The following is a 25,479-nucleotide window of genomic DNA, read 5'->3' on the forward strand; positions in this document are numbered from 1 at the left end:
CCACCTCGCCTGGCTGGGCACTTTCTTTATACAGAACATCTTCACGCCATTCACCAACACACACACTTGAGTGATCAGCTTCTCTTGCTTTTCCTAGGACTGTCTTGGTTTCAAAACAGAAAGTCTCAAGTCTCAGAACCCCCTTCAGTCCTGGGCAAACCATGAAGGCTGGTCACCATAATGCACATACAACCTAAAGATTTGGATTATTGCTCGTTTTGTTAATTTGAAATGGCAGCATGATATAGAGAAAAGTCAGAATTCCTGATAGAATTCATGATATAGAGAAAAGGTTAGAATTCCTGCCCCTGTATTCACATGCTGAATAATTTGGGGGGAAATTATTTAATGTGAGCAACAATTTCCTCATCTGTGTAACACAAGGATAATTTTAATTGTATGTATGTCATAAGAGCTGCCTAAGAACACAAGTGAAAGCACCTGGCACCCTATATATTCCCAACAATCTTAGGAGTGGTTTTCTCTGTATTTAAATAAGCGAACTGGGCACAGTGGCTCCTATGCCTGTAATCCTAACACTTGGGGAGGCCAAGGTCAGCAGATTGCTTGAGCTCAGAGTCCAAGACCAGCCTGGGCAACATGGCAAAACCCCATCTCTACTAAAAATACAAAAATTAGCCGGGCACAGTGGTACATGCCTGTAGTCCCAGCTACTTGGGGGACTGAGGCAGGAGGATTGCTTGAACCCGGGAGGTCGAGGCTGCAGTGAGCCGAGATGGTGCCACTGCACTCCAGCCTGGGTGACAGAGCAAGACACTGTCAAAGAAAGAAAAGAAAGAAAGGAAAGAAAAGCAAGGAAAGCAAGAAAGCAAGCAAGCAAGAAAGAAAGAAAGCAAATAATTTCAGGAAGAAATTCTAATTACCCTTTAATCATTTTCTTTACGTACAATAAGTGGAATCTTCATGCAAACTCATAAAATATGACTGTCTGTCCTATACATTATTTTAAACAATGCATGAAATTTAATGCTTGAAAATAGTAACTGAATTTTTTTTTCACCTGAAGGTTGTTGAAATCTACTGTCATAATTTCAAAGCACTCTGTCAAAGCCAAATATCCTCCAGGAACTTGACTCATCTTTTCAGTTGTATAAGGTTCAATTGTTTCTTCAGTATCTACAGAAGAATAAGCCGGACTCTGAAATTTCACATTTGTTGGCAAATGGATACCAGCAATGTCCTTAATACCCACTCTGGAGAGAGAGAAAAAAGGGGAGGGGTAGGAAGATGGAGTTTTTCAGAATCAAGTAACATATGTAATACTGAGTCCAGAAAAAATAAATACAAAAATGAAATAAAACCTCATGAGCAAAGATTTCTTAAACATAACTGCATAATACACACACATATAAAACCACTAACTATAAAGGAAAACAACTATAAATAGGTCTATAATAAAATTAAGAATGTCTGCTCACTAAAAAAAAAAAAAAAAAACACCCTGTAATAAAGTAAAAAGCAAGCAACTGAGAGAAGGTATTTGTAATAACTATATTCAATAAAGGGCTCATGTCCAAAATAGATTTTAAAATTCCTACATATTAATAAAAAACAAAAATGGGCAAAAGACTTAGACACTTCACAAAAGAACATATCCAAATGGCCAATAAGCACATGAAAAGGTGCTCGGCTTCAACAGCCACCCGGGAAATGGAGTTAAAATCACAATGCAGGCCGGGCGCGGTAGCCCACGCCTGTAATCCCAGCACTTTGGGAGGCCAAGGCGGGTGGATCACGAGGTCAGGAGATGGAGACCATCCTGGCTAACAGAGTGAAACCCTCTCTACTAAAAATACAAAAGATTAGCCGGACGTGTTGGCAGGCGCCTGTAGTCCCAGCTACTCGGGAGGCTGAGGCAGGAGAATGGCATGAACCCGGGAGGCTGAGCTTGCTGTGAGCCGAGATCGCGCCACTGCACTCCAGCCTGGGCAACAGAGCGAGACTCCGTCTCAAAAAAAAAAAAAAAAAAAAAAAAAATCACAATGCATACTACACATCTGACAGAATGGAAAAAAACAAGTAGTCAATAGCAAGTATGGTAAGGATACAGTCTCATACACCATTGGAGTATAAAATTAGTAAGATCACTTTGGAAGACTACTTTGTAGTACCAACTGGAGCTGAGCATACCTATTCAGATTCATTCTTAATGTACGAACCTCACAGTGTTTGGCATTTCCACTTCTGAGAATATAGTCAACAGAAATTAATACATATTATCACCAAAAGAATGTTCAAGAATGTTTATAGCTACACTGCTTCTGATAGCCAAAAAAACTGATATAACCTAAACATCTATCAGTAGTATAACAGACAAATCTAGTACAGTCATATAATGGAGTATGATTCAGCAATGAGAATAAACAAACTAAACACAAAAGAAGCTAGGCACACAAAAACAAGTCACACTGTATGGTTCTATTTGTATAAAATTCAAAACAAGCAACACTAATCTACGGTGTTAGAAGTCAGGATAATAGGTGCTTTAGGGAGAGTGGGGCGCTGGTAAAGAGATGGGGTTTCTTCCTGCACACTTTATATTATATAGCGGTAATATTCTGGTCCTTGATCTCAGCACTGATTACCCAGGTCTATCAACTTCATGAAAATTCATCAAATCATAAACTTATGGCTTACATACTTGCCATAACAATGTTTGATGTCAATAAAAATTTACATTGGGCCAGGCATGGTGGCTTACGCCTGTAATCCCAGTACTTTGGGAGGCCAAGGTGGGAGGATCACTTGAGTCCAGGAGTTAGAGACCAGCATGGACAACATAGCAAGATTCTTCCATGTAAAATAAAATAAAATAGCCAGGTATGGTGGTGTGTGCCTAGAGTTCTAGTTACTTGGGAGGCTGAAGCAGGAGGATCACCTGAACCTAGGAGTTCAAGGCTGCAATGAGCTATGATCACATCACTGCACTCCAGCCTGGGCAACAGAACGAGACCCTGTCTCAAAAAAACAAAAAAGGAAATTTACAATGAAAAAACACTTTATGAAAATTTAAACATTTTGTAAAAGGAAAATACTCCAACCTCATCTCACCTTACCTCATCTCAGTGGCACTTTTTTAAGAGAATGTGCCTTTATAAAATTTCAAAAGTTCAAATAATCTACTTTTACAGATTATTACACTCTCAAAAGATGAATCAGCAAATGGAACTACCAATGATTTTTTTTTTTTTTTTTTTTGAGACAGAGTCTTGCTCTGTGGCCCAGGCTGGAGTGCAGTAGCACAATCTCGGCTCACTGCAAGCTCAGCTTCCCAGGTTCACGCCATTCTCCTGCCTCAGCCTCTCAAGTAGCTGGGACTACAGGCGCCTGCCACCACGCCTGGCTACTTTTTTGTATTTTTAGTAGAGACGGGGTTTCACCGTGTTAGCCAGGATGGTCTCGATCTCCTGGCCTCATGATCCGCCCGCCTCAGCCTCCCAAAGTGCTGGGATTACAGGCATGAACCACCGCTCCCGGTCTACTATGATTTTAATAACTCAAAATTAAAAGTCACAAATTGAAACAAAAAAGATGTGACAATTTTTTGTGTGTGAGACAAGATCTCATTCTGTCGCCCAGGCTGGAGTACAAAGGTGTGATCTTGGCTCACTGCAACAACCTCCATCTACCACGCTCAAGCAATTCTCCTATCGCCGCTTCCTGAGTAGCTGGGACTACAGGTGCATGCCACCACGCCCAGCTAATTTTTGTATTTTTTATAGAGACAGGGTTTCGCCGTGTTGCCCAGGCTGCTCTCAAACTCCTAAACTCAGGTGATCTGCCCACCGTGGCCTCCCAAAGTGCTGGTATTACAGGCGTGAGCCCCTGCGTCCAGCCAGACAATTTCTTGCTAATGTATTATAAACTACGTGAATATATATTGTCAAAACTTCAAGCCATATGGTAAAAAGTCCACCTTCACAGTACTCGTCCTCTCATTTCTTCACTGTTAAAAGTTTAATGTGTATCCTTGCATACCTTTTTTAATATTTGTATATAACACTCTATTTGTACGTTACTGAAACATTCTGTATCATTTGTGAGTAGGTTGTATTCATCATGCCTATTTATCTCTCAAAAGATACTTGTGTATCTTTATTAAAAATGAGAATATTCTCTTAATCACAGCAATCAAATTCAGTATTACCTAACCTACAGTTCATATTCTGTATTTGTCAACTGAATCAAAAATCAATAATGCAGGCAGGGCACAGTGGCTCATGCCTGTAATCCAAGCACTTTAGGAAGCTAAGGCAGAAGGATCCCTTGAGTCCAGGAGTTCAACACAGCAAGACAGCAAGACCCTGTCTCTATAAAACTTTAAAAAATTAACCAGACAGTGGTGCACACCTGTGGTTGCAGCTCCTCAGGAGGCTGAAGTGGGAGGATCACTTGAGCTTGGTAGGTCAAGACTGCAGTGAGCCATAAGATTGAGCCACTGCGCTCCAACCAGGGCAATACAGCAAGATCAAAACGTATATATATAGTTTTTTTCCCAAATACAGGTCATAGTTTCAATTTAGCTGTCCTGTCTCTTTAATCTCCTTTCATCTTAAACAGTTCTTCATCTTTGCTTTGTCTCTCATGTCACTGACATTTTTTAAGAAGGTAGGCCAATTGTTTTACAGAATGGTCCCAACTAGGGTTTGTCTGAGGTTTTCTCACAATTAGATTGCAGGCTGTACATTTTGGATGTGGTACTATATAAGCAATGCATCCTCAAAGCATCGAATCTGGAGGAATCTTACTGTTGATGTTAGCTTTAATCACTTGGTTAAGATGTTGTGTGGTCACCAGGGCCTGTTTGGGGATAGGGGCAAGGGGAGGGAGAGCATTAGGACAAATACCTAATGCATGCGGGGCTTAAAACCTAGATGATGGGTTGACAGGTGCAGCAAACCACCATGGCACATGTATATCTATGTAACAAACCTGCACGTTCTGCACATGTATCCCAGAACTTAAAGTAAAATTAAATTAAATTAATTTTTTTAAAAAAACAGGCCGGACACAGTGGCTCACGCCTGTAATCCCAGCACTTGGGGAGGCCGAGGCAAGTGGATCACCTGAGGTCACGAGTTCGAGACCAACCTGGCCAACATGATGAAACCCCTCTCTACTAAAAAAAAACACAAAAAATCAGCCAGGCATGGTGGCAGGCATGCCTGTAATCCCAGCTACTTGGGAGGCTGAGGCAGGGGAATCACTTGAACATGGGAGGCGGAGGTTGCAGTGAGCCAAGATTGCGCCACTGCATTCCAGCCTGGGAAACAAGAGCAAAACTCTGTCTAAACAAAAAAAATAAATAAAAATAAAAAAATGTTGTGTGGCTTCTTCCCTATATACTTACAATCTTTCCTTCTGTAGTAATTTGAAAGATACTTCGAAACTATATAAATGCCCTGATTCTCATCAGATTTCCCTCTATTGATTTAGCATCTATTCATGACTCTTGCTTCCAAAAAGTAATTCTGCCTCATTTTTTCTATACTATTAGTTGGCATTTACTGTAAGGACAAGCTGTACTTTTATCCCCATTTATGTATTTATTAATCTGCTTAAGATACATAGAAATTCAGGGATTCTTATTCAGTGGGTTTTAATCCATTAAAACCTTATTTATTTTGGTGATTAAATTGTCCCAGATTTGGCCAGTAGGAGAGTCTTCAAGCATGCAGCTCTGCCCTTTTGCTCCCCTTTCCCTCACCAAATCCCTTTTTGAGCACTTCCTCACTTTCTAATACAAGATGTCCCAGAATCATATTGAATCTATTCCACCCCAGTACTGGAATCAGCCATTGCTCCAAGAAGCTATAGTTCCTTTTGGTGAGAAATGGTATTTAAAAACCAAGATCTGGGTTCTAGGTATGCTCACTGCTCCTAAGATTATGCCTTGTCTTTCTCACTTAACAGTATACCATAAACTTCTTTCCTTGTCTATACATGTACCTTAACCATTGTTTTGCATACTACTACATTAGGTGACTGTTACATCATAATTTATTGAAATACTTTCTTATTAATATAAACATTGATAATTTGTTTCATTTTTTCAATTACAGTATTACAGTGAACATCCTTGTACACACATCACTGAACACATGTATGAGTATTTATCAGGATAGATTCCCAGACACGGAAATGCTAGATCAAGGACTACAAACATCTTTAGTGTTGCTAGAAAAGGCCAAATCAAGCTACTAAAATGTTGCACCAACAGTGTATGAATTTTCCCTAAACCTATGGGAAAATAAGATATCAAACAACTTTAATGTGCTAACATAAGCAGTTAGAAAATGTTATCCCATTGGTTTTAATTACCATTTCTCTGATTAATAGACAATTACATTCATGCTTTGTTATAAAAGTTGCAAATATTTATCTCAGTCTGTCACTTGTTTTTTAACTTTATAGTATCCTTCACCAGATAGATTTTTTTCAATTGTTTTAAAATGTGGTCACATTTGTCAATGTTCTGTGGCTTCTGGGCCCTACTCTGTGTTTTGCTTTGGAAGGTCTCCATCAAATAGATTTTTTTGACGCTCAGATGTTTAACTCACCCAGAATTAAAAGTAGGGATCTAACGTTTTTCCCCAAATGAAGCACACCGTTTCCATTTCCTGAATAGTTTATCCCTTCCCCAATGATCTGAAATATCACACCTGTATCATATACTAAATCCATATAAATTCAAAGGTCTGTATCTAGATTCTTCATTGTGCTCCACTGATGTATTTGTCTTTCTGCATCAATACATTACTGTCTTTTATTTCTAGGTTTTTATATCTAATAAGGCAAGTTTCAGTTTCCTTGGATATTCTTAAACATTTGCTTATTGAGAAAAGCATTAAATTCAGCTGATTAGGTGCCAAATGGCAATTTTTGTAATAATGATTTATAAATGTTTCTACCAGGTAAAACAGTAGCACTCACATGTATTTTGTTAACACCTTTCTTCATAGTCCTCAACCCATAATGCTGAACTTTGTTTAAAAAAAAAAAAAAAAAAAGATATTGGCCTCATTCATCCAGACCTACACCTATACACCTATTGAACCAAACTGTAAACCCTTTTTATTTTTACATAAGCTCCTATGGTGCTTCTACTGTAGTCAGGCACTCATTTGCTAAATAAGTGAGTCAATAATGAGTTACTCTTTTTCAAAATGTAGACACCAGCCATTTAATTTCTACTTTACTTAGACAAACAATATTAGTGGTCTCCTAAAGAGGAACTATTGAAAGAAGGAGTCCAGCCATGTTACAGCAAGAAATCTCAGCAAGACACAACCTAGCTTTTCTGGTGGGCAATGCAGTAAGGCATCCCTACAGCCTGAAAACTGTACATATTCTTTAACTCAGTAATTCCTTATTAAGGAATTTATCCTAAGAAAATAATAGAAACAAGTCCACAAAGACATAAGTGCAAAGATGTTTATCCTACTCCCTAAAAGCAGAAAAGTGGAAGCAATCCAAAAATTCTAAACTCCGATAACTACAACACAAATAAGTTGATTTTTTAAAGTCATGAACCAAATCTATTACATGAAAGGGCTCACAAAGGAAAAGCAAATATATTTACTGAGTTTTTAAACAAAATTAAATTTACACACACCTACATTTACTTACATCGAACTAATATTCAACCAGTACATTCTAATTCAGCCAATCTGCTAATTAAGTCCACTGTCTGGTTAGTGCCCTGTGTCCTGCCAACCTCTAAACATTTTTACTATCTCCCTGTAACATACAAAGAAAAAGAGTAAAGGAATATATAACAAAGATGAAAAGTAGTTACTTACTGGTGAGGGGTTCACAGTGGTTTTCATTTTTTTCAAACCACTTATCAGTATGTCCTAAAATACTTACATGCTACATTTACGATTAGGTTATTGGTAGAAGCTTAGAAAGATCCTAAAATTCCATCCAGCCCAACTACAAATCATTATAGTACTAGTGAAATTATTAAGAAAAGGGAAATTGAAGTAATTAAGACCAAAATTTATTTTCACAGTGGAATCTTTCATTCCAACTTCACCTAAAATCAGTCAGAACTTAATATTTTTCTACATGAATATATCACAACTACAGAGTCCTAAGTTGTAACAAAATCAATTTTCCATTTAAAAAAAAAACTGGCTTTAACCATGAAGTTTCACTTAAAATATGCAAAAAAAAAAAGAATAAGACCAGTGTAAGCAGCACGAATTTAAAGGTCACAAAACTACAAATCCTCACCCAAATACATATTCACTAACTAACCTCTGTAATATTCTCTTTGCAATTACTATTTTTCAATATTTACTATTTAAATAGTCACTTACTGGTATGGTTTGACTCTGCGTCCCCACCCAAATCTCATCTCAAATTGTAATCCCCACATGTTGAGGGAGGGAAGTGACTGGATTGTGAGAACGGTTTCTTCCACACTGTTCTCATGATAGGGAGTGAATTCTCACAAGATCTGATGGTTTTACAAATGGTAGTTTTTCCTACACTTACCCACGCGTTCTTGTGCTGTCTCTGTCTCTCTGTCTCTCTCTCTCTGCCCCCCGCCGCCCCCCCCACAACCTGCCTGCTGCCATATAAGATGTGCCTGCTTCCCCTTCTGCCATGTTTGTAAGTTTCCTGAGGCCTCCTCAGCGTTCAGAACTGTGAGTCATTTAAACCTCTTTCCTTTATAAATTACCCAATCTTGGGAGGTTCTTTATAGCAGTGTGAAAACGGACTAATACACTTACCTATGATGTCTTCTTATCTCTGCACATTCTACTGCCATCCCAAATATAACGGCACTTGCTGGTATAACTTTCCCATACTTTTCACAATTAGCACTTTCACCTTTGATCTAAAAAAAATAACAGTAAGAATTACGTTATCACATGTATGTAAAAATATGTGTGCATAATGATAAGCTATGAAAATATAATTTAAAAAACCCAAAAAGACAATAAGTAAGGATGAAGTAAGTTAAAGATTTTTTTTCTTCCTTAAAAAATATTTTTGGGCTGGGCACTGTAGCTCACGCCTGTAATCCCAGCACTTTAGGAAGCCGAGGCAGGCGGATCACAAGGTCAGGAGATCGAGACCATCCTGGGTAACACAGTGAAACCCCATCTCTACTAAAAATACAAAAAATTAGCTGGGCGTGGTGGCACATACCTGTAGTCCCAGCTACTTGGGAGGCTGAGGCAGGAGAATCGCTTGAACCCGGGAGGCAGAGGCTGCAGTGAGCCGAGATCACGCCACTGCACTCCAGCCTGGCCTACAGAGCAAGACTCCATCTCAAAAAAAAAAAAGTATTTTTGGCCAGGCCTGGCAGCTCACACCTGCAATTCCAGCACTTCGGAAAGCCAAGGATAGAGGACCACTTGAGGCCAGGAGTTTGAGACCAGCCTAGGCAACATAGCAAGACCCTGTCTCTACAGAAAAAAAAAATTTTTTTAATTAGCTGAGTATGGTGACATTGTGAGGCTGAGGTGGGAGGGCCACTTGAGCCCGGGAGTTTGAGGCTGCAGTAAGCTAAAAAAACATGCCACTGTGCTCCTACCTGGGCAAGAGAGTGAGATCCCATCTCAAAAAAACAGAGTAAGTATTTTCATTGCTATATATGTATGAATATATATATATTTTCTCACAATACAAATGCAAAGGATACAAGAAAAGAGGGAGGATGGGAGGGGGAAAGGACTGTAAGTCTGCATAGAAAAAAAGACTTGGGTATGACTTTGATCAAGAAATCAATATCAATACCTACTTAAAAATAAATTGCTTGGCCAGGAGCAGTGGCTCACACCTGCAATCCCAGCACTTTGGGAGACCAAGGCAGGTGGATCACTTGAGGCCAGGAGTTCAAGACCAGCCAGGCCAATATGGTGAAACCCTGTTGCTACTTCAAAAAAAAAAAAAAAATTGCTCTTTTCAACCTTTAACTAGCAATTTTAAATCCAAAGAATTTTGTTAACATTGAATTTTTATTACATATTAAAATCCTTTCATTGATAACACATATCATATAAACCAAATCAATGATTTGTGGGCTACAACAGAGAATTTCAATGCAAAATATAATTTGGCAATTATAATACTCCTGTCCAAACCATAGCCTGGGTTCAACAGGTACCTGAAAACAGTACCAAACCAGCTATTACTATACTCCCTTCTGATAATTTGCCAAAATTCTAGGCAGTGAGGTCTGCAAGACTGAAAATACCTCCGTTTTTCAACCCTACTCAAGAATTCCATAGTCAGTCCGTCCATAAAGTAATCTCAATTCCTATGAATTCTTCCCTGGAGTATTTTTGCCTGTATATCTCATTCAGGCACATAATTATACATTGAATCATGTTGTTAGTAAATGTTTTTATGTTGTTTTGTTTTGTTTTGTTTGAGACGGAGTTTCACTCTTGTTGCCCAGGCTGGAGTGCAATGGCGCGACCTCGGCTCACTGCAACCTCCGCCTCCTGGGTTCAAGCGATTCTCCTGCCTCAGCCTCACAAGTAGCTGGGATTACAGGCATGCGCCACCACACTCGGCTAATTTTGTATTTTTAGTAGAGATGGGGTTTCTCTATGTTGGTAACGCTGGTCTCAAACTCCTGACCTCAGGTGATCCACCCACCTGGGCCTCCCAAAGTGCTGGGATTACAGGCATGAGCCACTGCGCCCGGCCAGTAAAAGTTTTTTGCATAGATTTCTTTCAAACCACACAGTATGTACACCTTGGCAATTGAAAATATATTTCATATTGCTTTGTAAATATACTAAGGATTCAATAAATCTCTGATGAAATAACAAATTCTTAATCAGTTTTAAGTATTTTCATACTGCTTACCTTTGGCTGTAAAAGTAAATTCTCCCATGCATGAATCAAACTCTCCACAATTCCTTCTCCAAATAAACCTGCATCGACAGTTTCTGTTACAACTAGGGATACTCTATAGAATGATTTTTTAAAGATATATGTAAGTAAAATATCATGCTATTATATAAAGATGTCAAAGCTGAGAGGAGAAAGGAAGAGTATATTATAGAAACAGTCCATATGTAAAATATCCTAATACATTTCATTTTTAAGATCTACTACTGAATCTTGAGGAACTTTACTCGAATGTTCCTTAAGCTCCTTTGTTCTCCACTGGCTCCTTCTCCTTGGTTTGGAAGATGGAGGGTGGGGGGAGGTGGGGAATGACAACCTTCACTTGGCCTTGTTCCCTCTCCAGGTTATTTTTTCGTTGCCTACATCTTTAAGAGTGGTTCATACCCATTACCTTTATCAGTCTCTTCCTTAATGCCAAGCAAGAAGACTTCCATCTCCAACAGTCTATAAAAATATTCTCTACCATCAATAACTCCCTACTTATCAAAATGAATCCTCTTTCTCAGTTATCATTTTTTTATCTCCAAATAACACTGATTGCAGGAGAGAGCCCTCCCTCTCAAAATCTATCTCTACCTTCTATGACACTGCATCATCCATGATTGCCTCCTATATGTTGATTGTGCCTCTCTTATCACTTCTCTTGCTTTACCCACTGCCTAAGTCTTAGAAAAAGCCTAGTCCACAGAACTCTGCTCTTCTGTCCATTCTTTCTAGAAAATTTTACTCAAAGACATATGAAAATAGTTTCTCCCTTCTCTGAACTCCTTCAGCATTTATTGCCAGTATCACTCATTTATGTAGTTAGAAGATAAGAAAAGTTTCATCAATATTCTTTATCTTCCTATCTAGATTGTAAGTGCCTTGAGGGTAAGAATGACTTTGGTATCCTCCAGTGCCTAAACCCAACGTCTTACATACAGAAAATATCCAGTATTTATGATTGCATACACTTAGAATGTGAAAGGTGTTTCAAATCATCTAGTCCAATACCTTGAGGTCTAGACATTTGCTTAAGGTCAAAATAAATTAATAGTAGTCTAATCTGGAATCCATAGCTCCTGGTTCAAAACCAATAGATCTTTCTACAACATTATCTGTGAGAAAAACGTAGATTAAATTAAGGTAACTTTGATTCATGCTAACTCACGTCCTTCTCAAAATTCATATTGAAGCCCTTAACCCTGAAACTGACTATACTGGAGAAGGAAAGGCCGTGTAAAGACACAAGAAAGCAGAATCTGCAATCCAGGAAGAGAATCCTCACAAGAAACCAAATTTGCCAACACCTTGATCATGGTCTTCCAGCCTCCAGAACTGTGAGAAAATAAATGCCTATTGTTAAAGCTACCCACTCTGTGGTATTTCGCTATGGCAGCCCAAGTGGAACAAGACAATTGAGGACAGTGTTTTAGTGTTTCTTTCTATAAAATGGGTATGATATTTGCCTTAATCTAATAGGAATTTTTTCATGAGAATAAATGTAGAGACGATTGAAAAGTGTGGGTACTATGTTAACATAAATACTATTATATATATGGAAGAAGACTTTTTGAAGTCATAGTTGATATAAGGCACAAAAACATCTTCTTTCAATACAAACTGAATTGAAGTAAGATTGGAAGATAAACCCAGAAGAGATAGGTAAAGTAAGTGCTACATAAAGAAAACTTTGTCTCTAAAATGACTAGTGTGGAATCAGATCATTTTAAAATTCCTTCTAGCTCTAAAATTCCATCACCCTTGTGATATGGATCGGAGTAAGAAAACATACTAAAAAGCCAAGACTTATATGACTTATATTCAAATCATTTAAAGGGCCCATGCCAAAATATACTGACAGCTGACATTTCCAAAGCTTTCATTTTAAACAAGTATATTAACACAAAATGTGATAAGTCCATTGACTCTCAACTGCTTATGTTTTCTTTTTAAGTACAACTTTTAAGCAGTTATTGACCACACAGGATGAATTATCCATTTTTACAAATGAGAACACTGAAATTAACAAAGGTAAAGTAACTTGCTAAGATCAAGTTTATCTGATCCCTTGCCACAAATTTTTCTCAAGATGTTTAAATTTTTTTTTTTTTTTTTTTTTTTTGAGACGGAGTCTTGCTCTGTCGCCCAGGCTGGAGTGCAGTGGTGCAATCTCGGCTCACTGCAAGCTCCGCCTCCTGGGTTCACGCCATTCTCCTGCCTCAGCCTCTCCGAGTAGCTGGGACTACAGGCGCCCACCACCACGCCCGGCTAATTTTTTGTATTTTTAGTAGAGATGGGGTTTCACCGTGGTCTTGATCTCCTGACCTCATGATCCGCCCGTCTCGGCCTCCCAAAGTGCTGGGATTACAAGCGTGAGCCACCGCGCCCAGCCTAAGATCTTTAAATATTTTTAATAAAGAATGTAATTTTATTTAAATGTCTTATAATAAACTATCCTATCCTATATCCATATCTTTACAAAATAAGGGTTTTGTAGCATTTTGTTTGGACTGAAAGCTAGAAATACATCTTAGTTTCTTAAAAATAGAGAAGTATAAACACTAAAATTAGTTTACATGATAATACCTTTCGGGAATATGTTTTGGAATCTCTATGTCAAGTGACTTCATATGTAAGAGTTTGATCCCTGCTTCCATCTTGTTTGCTGCCACGACATCACAGGCAAGTTCATACATGGTCTTGGATAACTCACAGGCATACACGGAATGTGCTCCAGCTTTTTTAGCAAACATGCTACAAGGGAAAAAAGTTCTCCATCAAGAAAAAATAATCTACTGTATTTTCTCAAATTTTAAGGAAATGATGATGCTAAAATGTGGGGTTTTTCCTTTTATTCTTTAACACAACCATTACTCATTCTGCATTAAAAAATAAACTAATATTCTTGTCTAGAAACAAATCACATAATAAACCATGGGATCTACTCTATTAAGACACAACTGGCATTGTATCTTTAATGAATACTAACGGGCTTTAACTTAGACAACTAGATTCCATCAGAATGTTAACATAAAAAAGACTCTTAAATTCATTATTTAAAATTTCAATAATCCCAAATTTTTCTTAGCAGTTATGTCCAGTTCTTGATAAAAGTTATTGTAAAAAACATAATAGTTACATAAATAACCCTAACAAGATTATAAGAAATACTTTTAAATTCCAATGTTAAATTTTCTATATCTGGCAAAATCTTTAATTTACATTAGAATACATGTATATATCATTAAAATGCAATTACTACCAACCTTAGTATTCCAGTTCCTGCTCCAATGTCCAAAACACTTTTGGACCCCAAACAAATTGCCTTTTGGATTGCTGCATTATAAATTGTATTCCTCTTGGTGTCATTAAGCATGATAAAGTGCCAGCGTTCCACCAACCAGTTTGCAACACGATAAAAATTCTCCTTTGCATCACTGAAATCAGGGTTTAGCTTCACTGCTTTATGAAAATACCCAGCTGCTTCATCCCTAAAGCCCATTCTAGAGTAAAAAATGACAAAAGACAAAAGATATTCAACTATATGCTACCAACTGCAGTACCTTTGTTTATGCCACTCACTTGGCCTGGGAATTCCATGCCATCACCCCAAATCCTGCCAATCCAAGTGCTACCTCTTTTGGGAAGCTGTCTGTGAGGACTGCAAGCCTCAGTATTTCTTTCTTTTCTGAACCACTAAATTTACATATTCCGGGAGACAAACAAGTACCTGACTATAAATTACTGTTATACTATGTATAGCAGAAGTTCTCACAGTCATCCTCCATTTAGCCAACTCCATTCCCTCTGTGCAACACTCTAATGCCTATGGCTTAGTAGGCTCCTCTTTGTGGGGGCCGGCATGCCTTTTGTCTCAGCAACTGAGTTGAATAGTCATCAAGAGTCACTTGTATTTGCTGCCAGATCAGTTTATGTCAGTTGTACTTGTTATTATAATTACATATTTTAATTAAATATTACACTAAATAAATATCACCGCAGAAAGGGAACCATTGTGCCTACAGACACTAAGCTAAATAAATGCTGTGGAAGAAAATCAAAGGCAAGTCACTTAAAATTAAGTACTATTTAATTATATGTGAGCAAAAAGGAGAAAAAAAACCTATCCAACCCTCTAGAACAGTGCTTCTCAAACTATCTGTAATGAAGAACCTCTCCTCCCTTTTTTTCTTAATTTTTTTATTTTTAAGACTAGTCAAGTACAATACTGAGAAGGAGAGAATCCTCCCTTTCTTAAACATCTAATTGTTTGCAGACTGACATGGCTGTATTGCACATGATTCATATGGAGCTCACGTAATACCAGATTTCAGCAGCACCCAAACTGATCTATATACTCTCTTCTGCATTAGAGTTTCCTAACCATATGCTTGGATTTACAGCAATGTCAAGTTGCTATACCCATTTCCAAACACTAACTTTCAATTTCTATACTTACCTGTCATTAACCAGTAATCTGTGGGTGAGCACCAATGTGTGGACCACACATTGAACAGAACTGGGCTAGTAGAACCCTCTTCATTCATAGTTCTTCATAAGTACCTTTAAGCATTCTGCCAAGTTTAGAGAAACTTTTTTTTTTTTTTTTTTTGACACAGAGTTTCGTTCTTGTTGCCCAGGCTGGAGTGCAATGGCACAATCTTGGCTCACTGCAACCTCTGCCTCCCAGGTTCAAGCGATTCTCCTGCCTCAGCCTCCCAAGTAGCTGGGATTACAGAAATGCGCCATCACGTCTGGCTAATTTTGTATTTTTAGTAGAGATGAGGTATCTCCATGTTGATCAGGCTGGTCGCAAACTCCCAACCTCAGGTGATACGCCCACCTTGGCCTCCCAAAGTGCTGAGATTACAGGCGTGAGCCACCGCGCCCGGCTAGAGAAACTTAATCATACTATTCATTCCAGGTATGGTTTAAGCAAGACATTCTAGAAGTCCAAACAGGGGACTGCACTCTAACAAAAAGCAATGGTCCTATGTCAAATAAGAGACACTCATGATTTAGGTGAAAATTTCAATGTTTTCAGTTAATGTATGTTATTTTAAGTTATCTTGAAGGTAGAACTATCTTGTTCTTATTTGCAACTACCATTGTACATAGTATAGTACCATGTACATTGTATGTAATCATTATTTGTTGTGAGACTAACTCAGCAATGGGTATTAAACACACCCCTAATAATTTCCTGGGTTTGTGCTTCCCTTAGGTTTGATATTTAGTATATTATCAATTTCCTTAAACTGAAATTCTAATCTAAAAAATATATAATCTACTCCATTAAAACATATCTCATTGAAAGACCCAATATGTATCACTGATATGATACAACATATCAGTGAAGCATAAGAATGCCAGAATGCCCTTTTTCTTTTAACTAGGAAAAACATTATCTTCTTGATTAGCAATTTAAATACATTTTGTTTAAATCTGATGCTACTGGACTAACAAAAGGTTGTGAAGTTGAGACACTCCAGACATATTTTATTACACAAATAAGTGTCAGGAGAAGCAGCTATCATTTACTTTGGAAATATTTTTCTCCTGGAACAGATTCTTTTGGTGGGGAGTAAATGATACGCTATTTTTGATGACAAAAGGAGTATAGAACAAAAACCCCAAGAACCATTGTAAGTCAAGAACAAAGGTAAATTCTATAGCAAAAGCCACATTCACACTATCCCGAATTCTGAACTGCTACCGTCCAATTTAGAAATTTTGCTTAGTTACATCTCCCCAAAGCAAACTAATAGCAAGTACTTTTTGTCTCAATGACTGGTAACTGCTCAGACTAATGTCCTACAACAACAGGTCACCAAAAGTTACAATCTGCCAAAAGTATGTAGAGTTCCACTTTTCTGTTAAATTGAGTTTATCCTGAAACATAAGTCTTGGAATGTTATGATCACCATATATGTATAATCTGGAAATATAATTGAATCCTATAGAGTAACTCTCATTATATAAAGAACAAAAGAAAACTTTGGAATTAAAATATAGATTTTTTTTAACTAATTTGAGATTACTCATAAAAAAGATTTTTAAAAATATTTTAAAACAAATTTCATTTAGGTGGAAAGAGGTTGCTAATTTGTAGAAAATGGATGCTGTAGCTGATCAGGTTAGCTGTTAACACGAACAAGTAACCCTCAGTTAATTGTCTAACTTATTTTTCTGCTTATTAACATACTCTACAATTAAAAACTATCAAATATTTGTTTTTTAAAGGAGAATTCATTGTCACTCCATGTTAATTAAGACTGTTAAAATGCCTTGCAGTTACATTACTGACACTAGCTAATAAAGTTTGGCAAAGTGTTTCTTATATAGAACTTTTCATTGAATAAAACTTAATACAACTTGGCTGGGCATCGTAGCTCATGTCTTTGGGCGCCACTTTGGGAGGCCGAGGCGGGAGGATCACTAGAGGTCAGGAGGTCAAGACCAGCCTGGGCAACATGGTGAAACCCCATCTCTACTAAAAACACAGATCCTGCCACTGCACTCCAGCCTGGGTGACAAAGCAAGACTCCGTCTCAAAAAAAAAAAAAAAAAAAAAAAAAAAAAAAACTTAATATAACCAAATAAACCAATTACTGAACATGTAAAGGGATCTTTCTATATAAAACAGGACATTATAATCATGTTTCCTAAATAAGAATTCTCCCATTATTTTGTACAAGGCAGTGAAATTAGATGTATTAAAACCCAAAACAAAAATTTTTTGTTTTCACCAGTTTTTCCTAATTATAAAGTTTCTATGGAAAGTACACAAAAATTCCAAAGAAAAAAAAGGCTGTTCTATGAAAAAGTTACATTTCATTTACAAAAACACTTATGTATACATAAAAAACTCACTACTACTTTGTTTATATTTTCAATTTATTAAGCAGCCTCAACAGAAAGTCATTCTGTCTTGACAGGTAGAATTTTTTTTTTTTTTTTTTTTTGAGACGGAGTCTTGCTCTGTCACCCAGACTGGAGTGCAGTCGCGCAATTTTGGCTCACTGCAACTTCCACCTCCCAGGTTCAAGCGATTTTCCTAACTCAGCCTCCCGAGTAGCTGGGACTACAGACGCGTGCCACCACACCCATCTACTTTTTGTATTTTTTTTAGTAGAAACAGGGTTTCACTATGTTGGCCAGGCTGGTCTCGAACTCCTGACCTCAAATGATCTGCCTGCTTCGGCCTCCCAAAGCGCTGGGAATATAGGCATGAGCCGCCATGCCCGACCTAGAATTTTTCAAATAAGCAATTGTTAACAAAAAATGCTACATATCAAATCTCAAAATTTTTTCTGAGGAGAGACATACGATTCAAAATTGTAATAAATATTCATACAACTTATTGTGAATGACCATATAAAGAGTTTACATTAATTATCACACAGGAGTACATTTGTCGGTTAATGATCCATGTTCTTCTTAAAAGTTATTTATAAAACGTTATTTCTCCACACTGAAAAAAAAAGCATAATGAGTTGATTGCTCTATTAATTTAATGTCTTAAAACTGTACAGAGTACATACACTGCATTCCCAGAGCCCTAGCCCTGCACAGTCTAGTGAGCCACGCAAGGGCCCCATGGGCACCAGAGACAAAGGTAGCAGATTGATTGTTAACAGCTAATGAACTCAAGATACGTTTAATAAGAGAAATTCTGTGGTCACTTAGGAATTTTGTAGTTCATTATTCATAATATTAAGGTTTTTTTTAGCTGGATGTGATTTGAGGGAAAGAGAAAGCAATTAGTGAGGAAATGCATGAAAATACCTAAAAGGAACATTTAAAATGAGATTCATTAACTAAATTCCTAGGAATGTGAGCAACTGTCACTTTCAAACTTGGCAGAACCACGTTGAGTCCCCATTACTCTGAAACGTTCAAACTCAGAAGCAATGTTAACCATTCATTTTATTTCCTGTACTTTCACAGAATTCTTCATGCACATGTACTAGTATGCAGAAAGAGTTAACATAGCAGGCCTGACTGCCATCCTTTGAAAGTCCTGATTACAAAACTGTCCCTTGGCTGGCATCTGGGAATTTGGATTTGGGGAGGGTTCTCACTATCCTAACCGATAGTGCTCCTAAACTGATTATACAAACAATGTGGTTTATGCTCAACAGCTGACCTGCTTTTCTTCTGGGAATCTAGGATTTTAGTATATGCCAGGCAGAGGGTACCTAAGTGTCCAGCTCCCAGCAGAAACCCTGGGCATTGAGCCTCTAATGAGTTTCCCTGGTTGGCAACATTTCATAACTCACCATGGGAATGAAGTGCATCCTGTGTGACTTCACTGAAAAAGGAACTTTGAGGCTTGCACCTGGTTTTCCTTTACACTTTGCCCCACACACATTTACCCTTTGCAAATTTTGCTTTGTATCCATTCACAGTAATACACAAGAGCCATGACTAGGACTATATGGTGAGGCCTGTGAGCCCTTCCTGCAAATCGGCAAATCTGGGAGTGGTTCCAAGACTCCCAACATGTAAGTTATCAACTTATTGCCAAATTCACCTTTTTGCCTGCTCTGTGAAAAATGTATCTGGCCCTTTGATATTCTCCCACCAGGTGGCACAAGGGTAAGCTTTGTTGGTAAAAAGTGCAGAGAGGCCAGGTGCGGTGGCTCAAGTCTGTAATCCCAGTGCTTTGGGAGGCCGAGGCCAGAGGATCGCTCGAGCCCAGGAGTTCCAGACCAGCTTGGGCAACAACATGGCAAAATCCTGTCTCTACAAAAAAGACAAAAAATTAGCCAGGTGTGGTGGCACGTACTGCAATTCCAGCTACTGGAGTGCAGGCTAGGGGGCTGCTGAGGTGGGAAGATCACCGGACCCTTGGGAGATCAAGTTTGCCATGAGCCGTGATGGTGATACTGCACTCCAACCTGAGCGACACAGTGACACATTGTCTCAAAAAAAAAAAAAAAGTGCTGGAGGCCAGGCGCAGTGGCTCACACCTGTAATCCCAGCACTTTGGGAGGCTGAGGCGGGTGGATCGCTTGAGGTCAGGAGTTCGAGACCAGCCTGGCCAACATGGTGAAACCCTGTCTCTACTAAAAATACAAAAATTAGTCAGGTGGAGTGGCAGGCGCCTGTAATACCAGCTTCTCAGGAGGCTGAGGCATGAGAATCACTTGAACCCAGAAGGTGGAGGTTGCAGTGAGCTGAGATCACACCACTTCACTCCAGCCTGGGCTACAAAGTGAGACTCTGCCAAAAAAAAAAAAAAAAAGTGCTGGAGAGACACTGTAGGAAGAAAGAGTTTTGCTTCCTGCTTAGGGCTTCTCTAGCACCAAGCTCCTGAAATGCATGGCAGCTAGCAGCATCCAAGGGTCAGCAGCTTCCCCAAGGCTTCTTACTCTACTACATGGTTTTGTGATGGAGTACCTCTGATGAGATACTTCCCCATGAGGCCTTCTCTGGCATCCCAAGAGGCAAAACTATACCCAGGTCCAGAAAACAAATCAAGAAGTTCCCTGGCAAGGCACTACAGTGACTTTTCTGCCATCCTGAGAATCCCAGCTGTGCCCTCTCCAATAAGGTGTGGCACTCAGCCCAGTGAGGGGAACTCTTCCTTGGATAGTCTATCTTACTCCTGGGGCAGTGGCTATTATGCAGTATATTACAAAATATTAAAACTGCTATGATATTATATATCTGCTATTCTTTTCAATTCTCCTTAATAATTCTCCATATTAAACTTTCCCTGTTAAAATTACTGTATGATTTATCCCTATCCAGACTAATACAGAATAATTGTTAACAAGCAATACTAAAATCACTACAAACCTGAAGAGATGCTCCCCCATACTATTGCAAATCACTTCATCATCAGGAAACAGTTCCAAGGCCTGCTCATAGCAACCAAGTAAGTCTTGTATCCGATTGAGAGCATCAAGCTCTTCAGCCCATCTGAAAAGTGTGTACTGAAAAGTTTCCTTTACAAATAAGAAAAAAATTATGAATTAGTCAGTAACATAAAAGATGAAAGAATATACATTAGTTGAAGATTCCAAGCAATAGAACTTAATCACTATTGAATGATCACCTTAAATTTCATTTAACTTTAGTAGGCACTGTTTTCTGAACAAGTGCACAAATGAATGAATTTTACCACCTACATGGCAGTAATAAGCAGAATTAGTCTGACCACTATCTAAACTCCCCCCACTCTTAGCTGCTGTATCACATTCTCCTTATTCTCCAACTGCCTCATTTTTGTGGGCTCCTGTGTTTTTGGAGTTTGTCCTTGGCCCTCTTCTTTTTTCTCTCATCCATCCCTAACGCATTTATTATCACTCATGTGTTAATGGATGCTACATTTACATCTCTAGTCAAGACCTTCTCTTCTGAACCTCAGACTCATAGATATAGCTTCCTATTAGTCATTTCAACCAGGCAGTGGATCTCCAGCCATTGCAAATGTAGTCCTACTCAAATATTTCCTGAACAATCCTTGTGCAAAGAACTGAGGCAACATAAATCTTGTTCTTATCCTCACAGAGGCCCTATAGAGAGAAATTTAATTTTGGAAAGGTTCAAAATGTTCTAAACTGAACTCATCATACTCCTCTGACACAGGCTATAAGATTAAGACACCACTCAACCTCAAACCACAAAGTCACCTTATAATGGTACCTTAACTCCACATACACTGTTTCAAACCTAGCCAATGCTCTCTCAATATCTTTAAATCTGTTACCTCCTCTCCATTACCACAGTTACAACCTAATCTGGCCCTTGTAACCACTTGCTGGACTACAGCAACAGCCTGTCCAGGCTGTCACTCTAGTTCCAATCACATCTCCCTCCATCCATTCTCCATGCTGCAACACTGTGGAAAGGGGGAAAGCTTTAGTCATTAAAACATTTTAAATCATCTTCACATATTTTATGCAAAAGCGCTGATACTTGGAACTGAATCTTGAGGGAGTTTAGTAGAGAGACAAGGATAAGAAAGGAGATTCTGGCCAGGCACGGTGGCTCACACCTGTAATACCAGCCCTTTGGGAGGCCAAGGCAGGCAGATCACCTGAGGTCGGGAGTTCGAAACCAGCCTGGCCAATATGGTGAAACCCATCTCTACTAAAAATATATAAATTAGCCAAGCATGGTGGCGAACACCTATAATCCCTGCTACTCGGGAGGCTGAGGCAGGAGAATTGCTTGAACCCAAGAGGTAGAGGTTGCAGTGAACCGAGATCGCACCACTGCATTCCAGCCTGAGTGATACAGTGAGACTCTATCAAAACACACACACACACACACACACACACACACACACACACACACACACAGATTATATGAAATGGATCAGAGGGTCTACAGATAAGCGGCTTGGTGTGGCTGGAGTTTGGGTATGGGGAATAGAGTAGCAGGCAATGAGCATTTTACAGGGGCCCATACAAATAAACACAGACTTTGTTCGGCAGGAAACAGACTAGTTGCTTACCCTACAGAATTGCAGGCATTGCACTACAAATTTTAAATACACTTTTTTATTTTTTCTTTTTGACACGGAGTCATCTCTGTCGCCCAGGCTGGAGTGCAGTGGCACAATCTGGACTCACTGCAACCTCCACCTCCCGAGTTCAAGCGATTCTTCTGCGTCAGCCTCCTGAGTAGCTGGGACTACAGGCACATGCCACAATTTTTTTTTTTTTTTTTTTTTTTTTGAGACAGAGTTTACTCTCATGGTACGATCTCGGCTCACTGCAACCTCTGCCTCCCAAGTTCAAGCAATTCTCCTGCCTCAGCCGCTCGAGTAGCTGGGATTACAGGCATGCACCACCACACCCGGCTAATTTTGTACTTTTAGTAGAGACGGGGTTTCTCCATGTTGAGGCTGGTCTCGAACTCCTGACCTCAGGTGATCCGCCCACCTCTGCCTCCCAAAGTGCTGGGGTTACAGGCGTGAGCCACCGCGCCCGGCCTACTTTTTTAATTTTTAGTAAAGACAGGATTTCACCATATTGGCCAGGCTGGTCTCGAACTCCTGACCTTGTGATCCACCCGCCTCCGCCTCCCAAAGTGCTGGGATTACAGGCGTGAGCCAGCACACCCAGTCTAAATATATTTTTAATACCCAGTAAATATTTTTAAGAGAGGCTGCGTCCCTGTTTCACAGAAGAGGAAACTAAGAAACAAGTAACTGAGGAAAGATCACTTGAGTTGATCCATTTTTCTATTGCTGCTTACCAAGAGAAGCAAACTGTATCTCAACGTATCATCTCCTCCTCAAGTAGGCCAGCTGGTCCTGAAATTTACACTAAGTTTACGTGAACTACAAACATCTAGATGCTACTGACATCTAGTGGGTAGAGATCCAGGATGCTGCCAAACATACTGCAATGCACAGGACATCTCCCCTCCCCCATAACAAAGAATTATCCCATTCAAAATGTCAGTAGTGCTGAGGTTGACAAACCCTCGGTCTAAATGAAGCAAAGTAATTGCAAATTTAAGTTAAATCATTTTTCGTAATTTAGATTATAAAAGCACTTCAAAAAAGAACAGCATTTCAACAGAGTAATTTTTGCAAATAATCCAATAATTGAAGTTTAAAGAATGCATCATTAAATGATAATCACTTTAGGCTAATTACACACTTTATTCAACTAGAGGCCCACTATATTCCTACTACACACAATATAACAAATCCAAAAGCCCTTAAGCCAGGGCATGCTTAAATTAGATATAAGGAGAAGAGGATCACGTGAGATCTTATTTCCAATTCGAGGGCCTTTAGAATTTTAAACGAGATGAAAGTTTTGAAACCAAGAAATGACAACATTTGACTTTTGTTGCAAAAAGCTAGCTATGTTGACACAGACTGCAGGAGAGAGCTCAGTTGAGAGCCGACTGCAACAGCTGGCAGATGACTGAAGCTCGAACCAGGGTAGTAAAGGGGAAGATGGTGAGAACTGGTAAGATTCTGGACATATTTCGAAGGTGACGACGGCAGGATTTTCCTCTGGGCTGGTCGTAGGTGTGAATAAACGAAATGTGTCAAGGGTAAACAGTAAATATTAATAGCAACCACCCAACCAAGCACCCTAGCCCCTCCGCCTTTTTTTTTTTCTAATTTTTTTTTTTTACGAGGACGTTGGATCGGCCAGCAAGTGAGAAAAAAGGGCCCTAAATATTAACAGCAACCACCCAGCCACGCACCCTAGCCCCTCCGCTTTTTTTTTTTTTTTTTTTTTTTTTTTTTACGAGGACGTTGGATCTGCCAGCAAGTGAGAAAAAAGGACGCTCACCTTCACGTTGTCTTTCAGCTCCGGCGCCAGGCTGAGCACGAGGAGGTAGTGGGCATAGGCAGTGCCGAAGTCCTGGACGCCCAGACAGTGCTCTGCGCTCTGCAAAGACCGCGACACCAGCTCGTCCCGGCCGGCTGCCCCAGCGCCACCCCCGGCGTCTCGGCGGGACCTGGGCCGCGAGTTCGACATGGCAGTCACCACTTGTATGGCCAAAGGGAAGATATTTTGTAAACGGAATTAGAAAACTCTCTCGATGCTACACTTCCAGGGACCACACAACTGCTCAAAAAACAGTACAGCAAAGTTACCCTACGCCGCGGGTGAACTCGCCAACTCCAGCCCAGGCAGAAGCTCTGTCCCGTCCTGGCTCCGCGGGCGGCGCAGACCGTGACGCACACCCCACTATTGCGGACCTGGCCAGCGGCGCACGCTACGTGAACGCCAGCGCGCCTGACGTGGGCACGTCACTGCCGCCCATTCCCGCAGGAGAGACCACTGTGCGTGAGCGTAGGAGAACGTCTGCGGCAGGACCTGTCTGGTCTCGCTCCCTTTTTTTTCTCCGGCTGAAAGCAGAGCTTTCTCTCCCTCTTGCACTCCAGGAGTGTGTGGCTTTCGACTGCAAGACCCTGTTGCACAGACCCAGGCAGCGCGAAGCGCCACCCGCTCATGAGGGACGGTCAAGCATTTGTGATGATGCTTAAGACATTTTGGATCTTGATGCACAAAATTTCAAGACCTGAGAGAACCTGGAGATAACAAAAGCATCTCAGACGTGGTAGAGGAAATGCTTTCACAGGCATTTCAAATCATTCTCACAAAACCTGGCTAGGTGGACCTTTGGATCACACTCGTCTTAATGATGGCAAACGTGATATCCTGAGAAGTGACTTGCTCAAGGTCACACAACCAGCTAGTGGCATAGGCATGGTTCAAATCCAAGTTCCCTGACCACCTATCTGTTCAGTTATAAGATGAGCTTAGGGGTTATTTCACTGTTCCGTGTCTTATCACCGTATAGTGTTTACATTAATACAAAGTTTTTCCACATTCAAGTATGGCCTCTAAGATACAGATTCGAAACTCAAAGGGAGGGGAGCATAGTTATTATGGCTGAAAAGTTATTTTTGTCCCCATTTTCAAATACATTAATGGAGAATATGTTAAATCGAGCATTTTGCATATCAAACATACATTTTGAGGGCTCCTCTAATTCTCAAAAACACGTCATGCATTTTTGCCTTCTCTTCTGATCCAATTATCTGAACTACCCTTTTTTCTGAGCACTCGCCTGTGTAAATCCTAATCAGTTTTTCAGGTTCCA

General features: G+C 39.6%; 1 protein-coding gene across 3 annotated transcripts in view; it reads right to left on the bottom strand.

Moving 5' to 3' along the window:
• PRMT9 (protein arginine methyltransferase 9) overlaps positions 1–24,538 on the bottom strand; it is a 47,174-nt gene extending 22,636 nt beyond the window's left edge. For all 3 annotated transcript variants that reach the window (XR_009212921.1, XM_032148034.2, XM_058436806.1), the window contains exons 1-7: positions 24,159–24,538; positions 20,689–20,837; positions 14,148–14,384; positions 13,468–13,635; positions 10,855–10,957; positions 8,763–8,869; positions 1,022–1,214 (exon numbers count right to left, since the gene is read on the bottom strand). Coding sequence is in view for 2 of the 3 variants with exons in the window: in XM_032148034.2 (XP_032003925.1) it covers positions 1,022–1,214; positions 8,763–8,869; positions 10,855–10,957; positions 13,468–13,635; positions 14,148–14,384; positions 20,689–20,837; positions 24,159–24,347 (1,146 nt within the window). In the remaining variant the exon portion in view is untranslated. The remainder of the gene's footprint in view (positions 1–1,021; positions 1,215–8,762; positions 8,870–10,854; positions 10,958–13,467; positions 13,636–14,147; positions 14,385–20,688; positions 20,838–24,158) is intronic.
• Between the last annotated feature and the right edge of the window lie 941 nt (positions 24,539–25,479).

Source organism: Hylobates moloch, unplaced genomic scaffold (assembly GCF_009828535.3).
Source record: "Hylobates moloch isolate HMO894 unplaced genomic scaffold, HMol_V3 SCAFFOLD_3, whole genome shotgun sequence".
NCBI lineage: Eukaryota > Metazoa > Chordata > Mammalia > Primates > Hylobatidae > Hylobates > Hylobates moloch.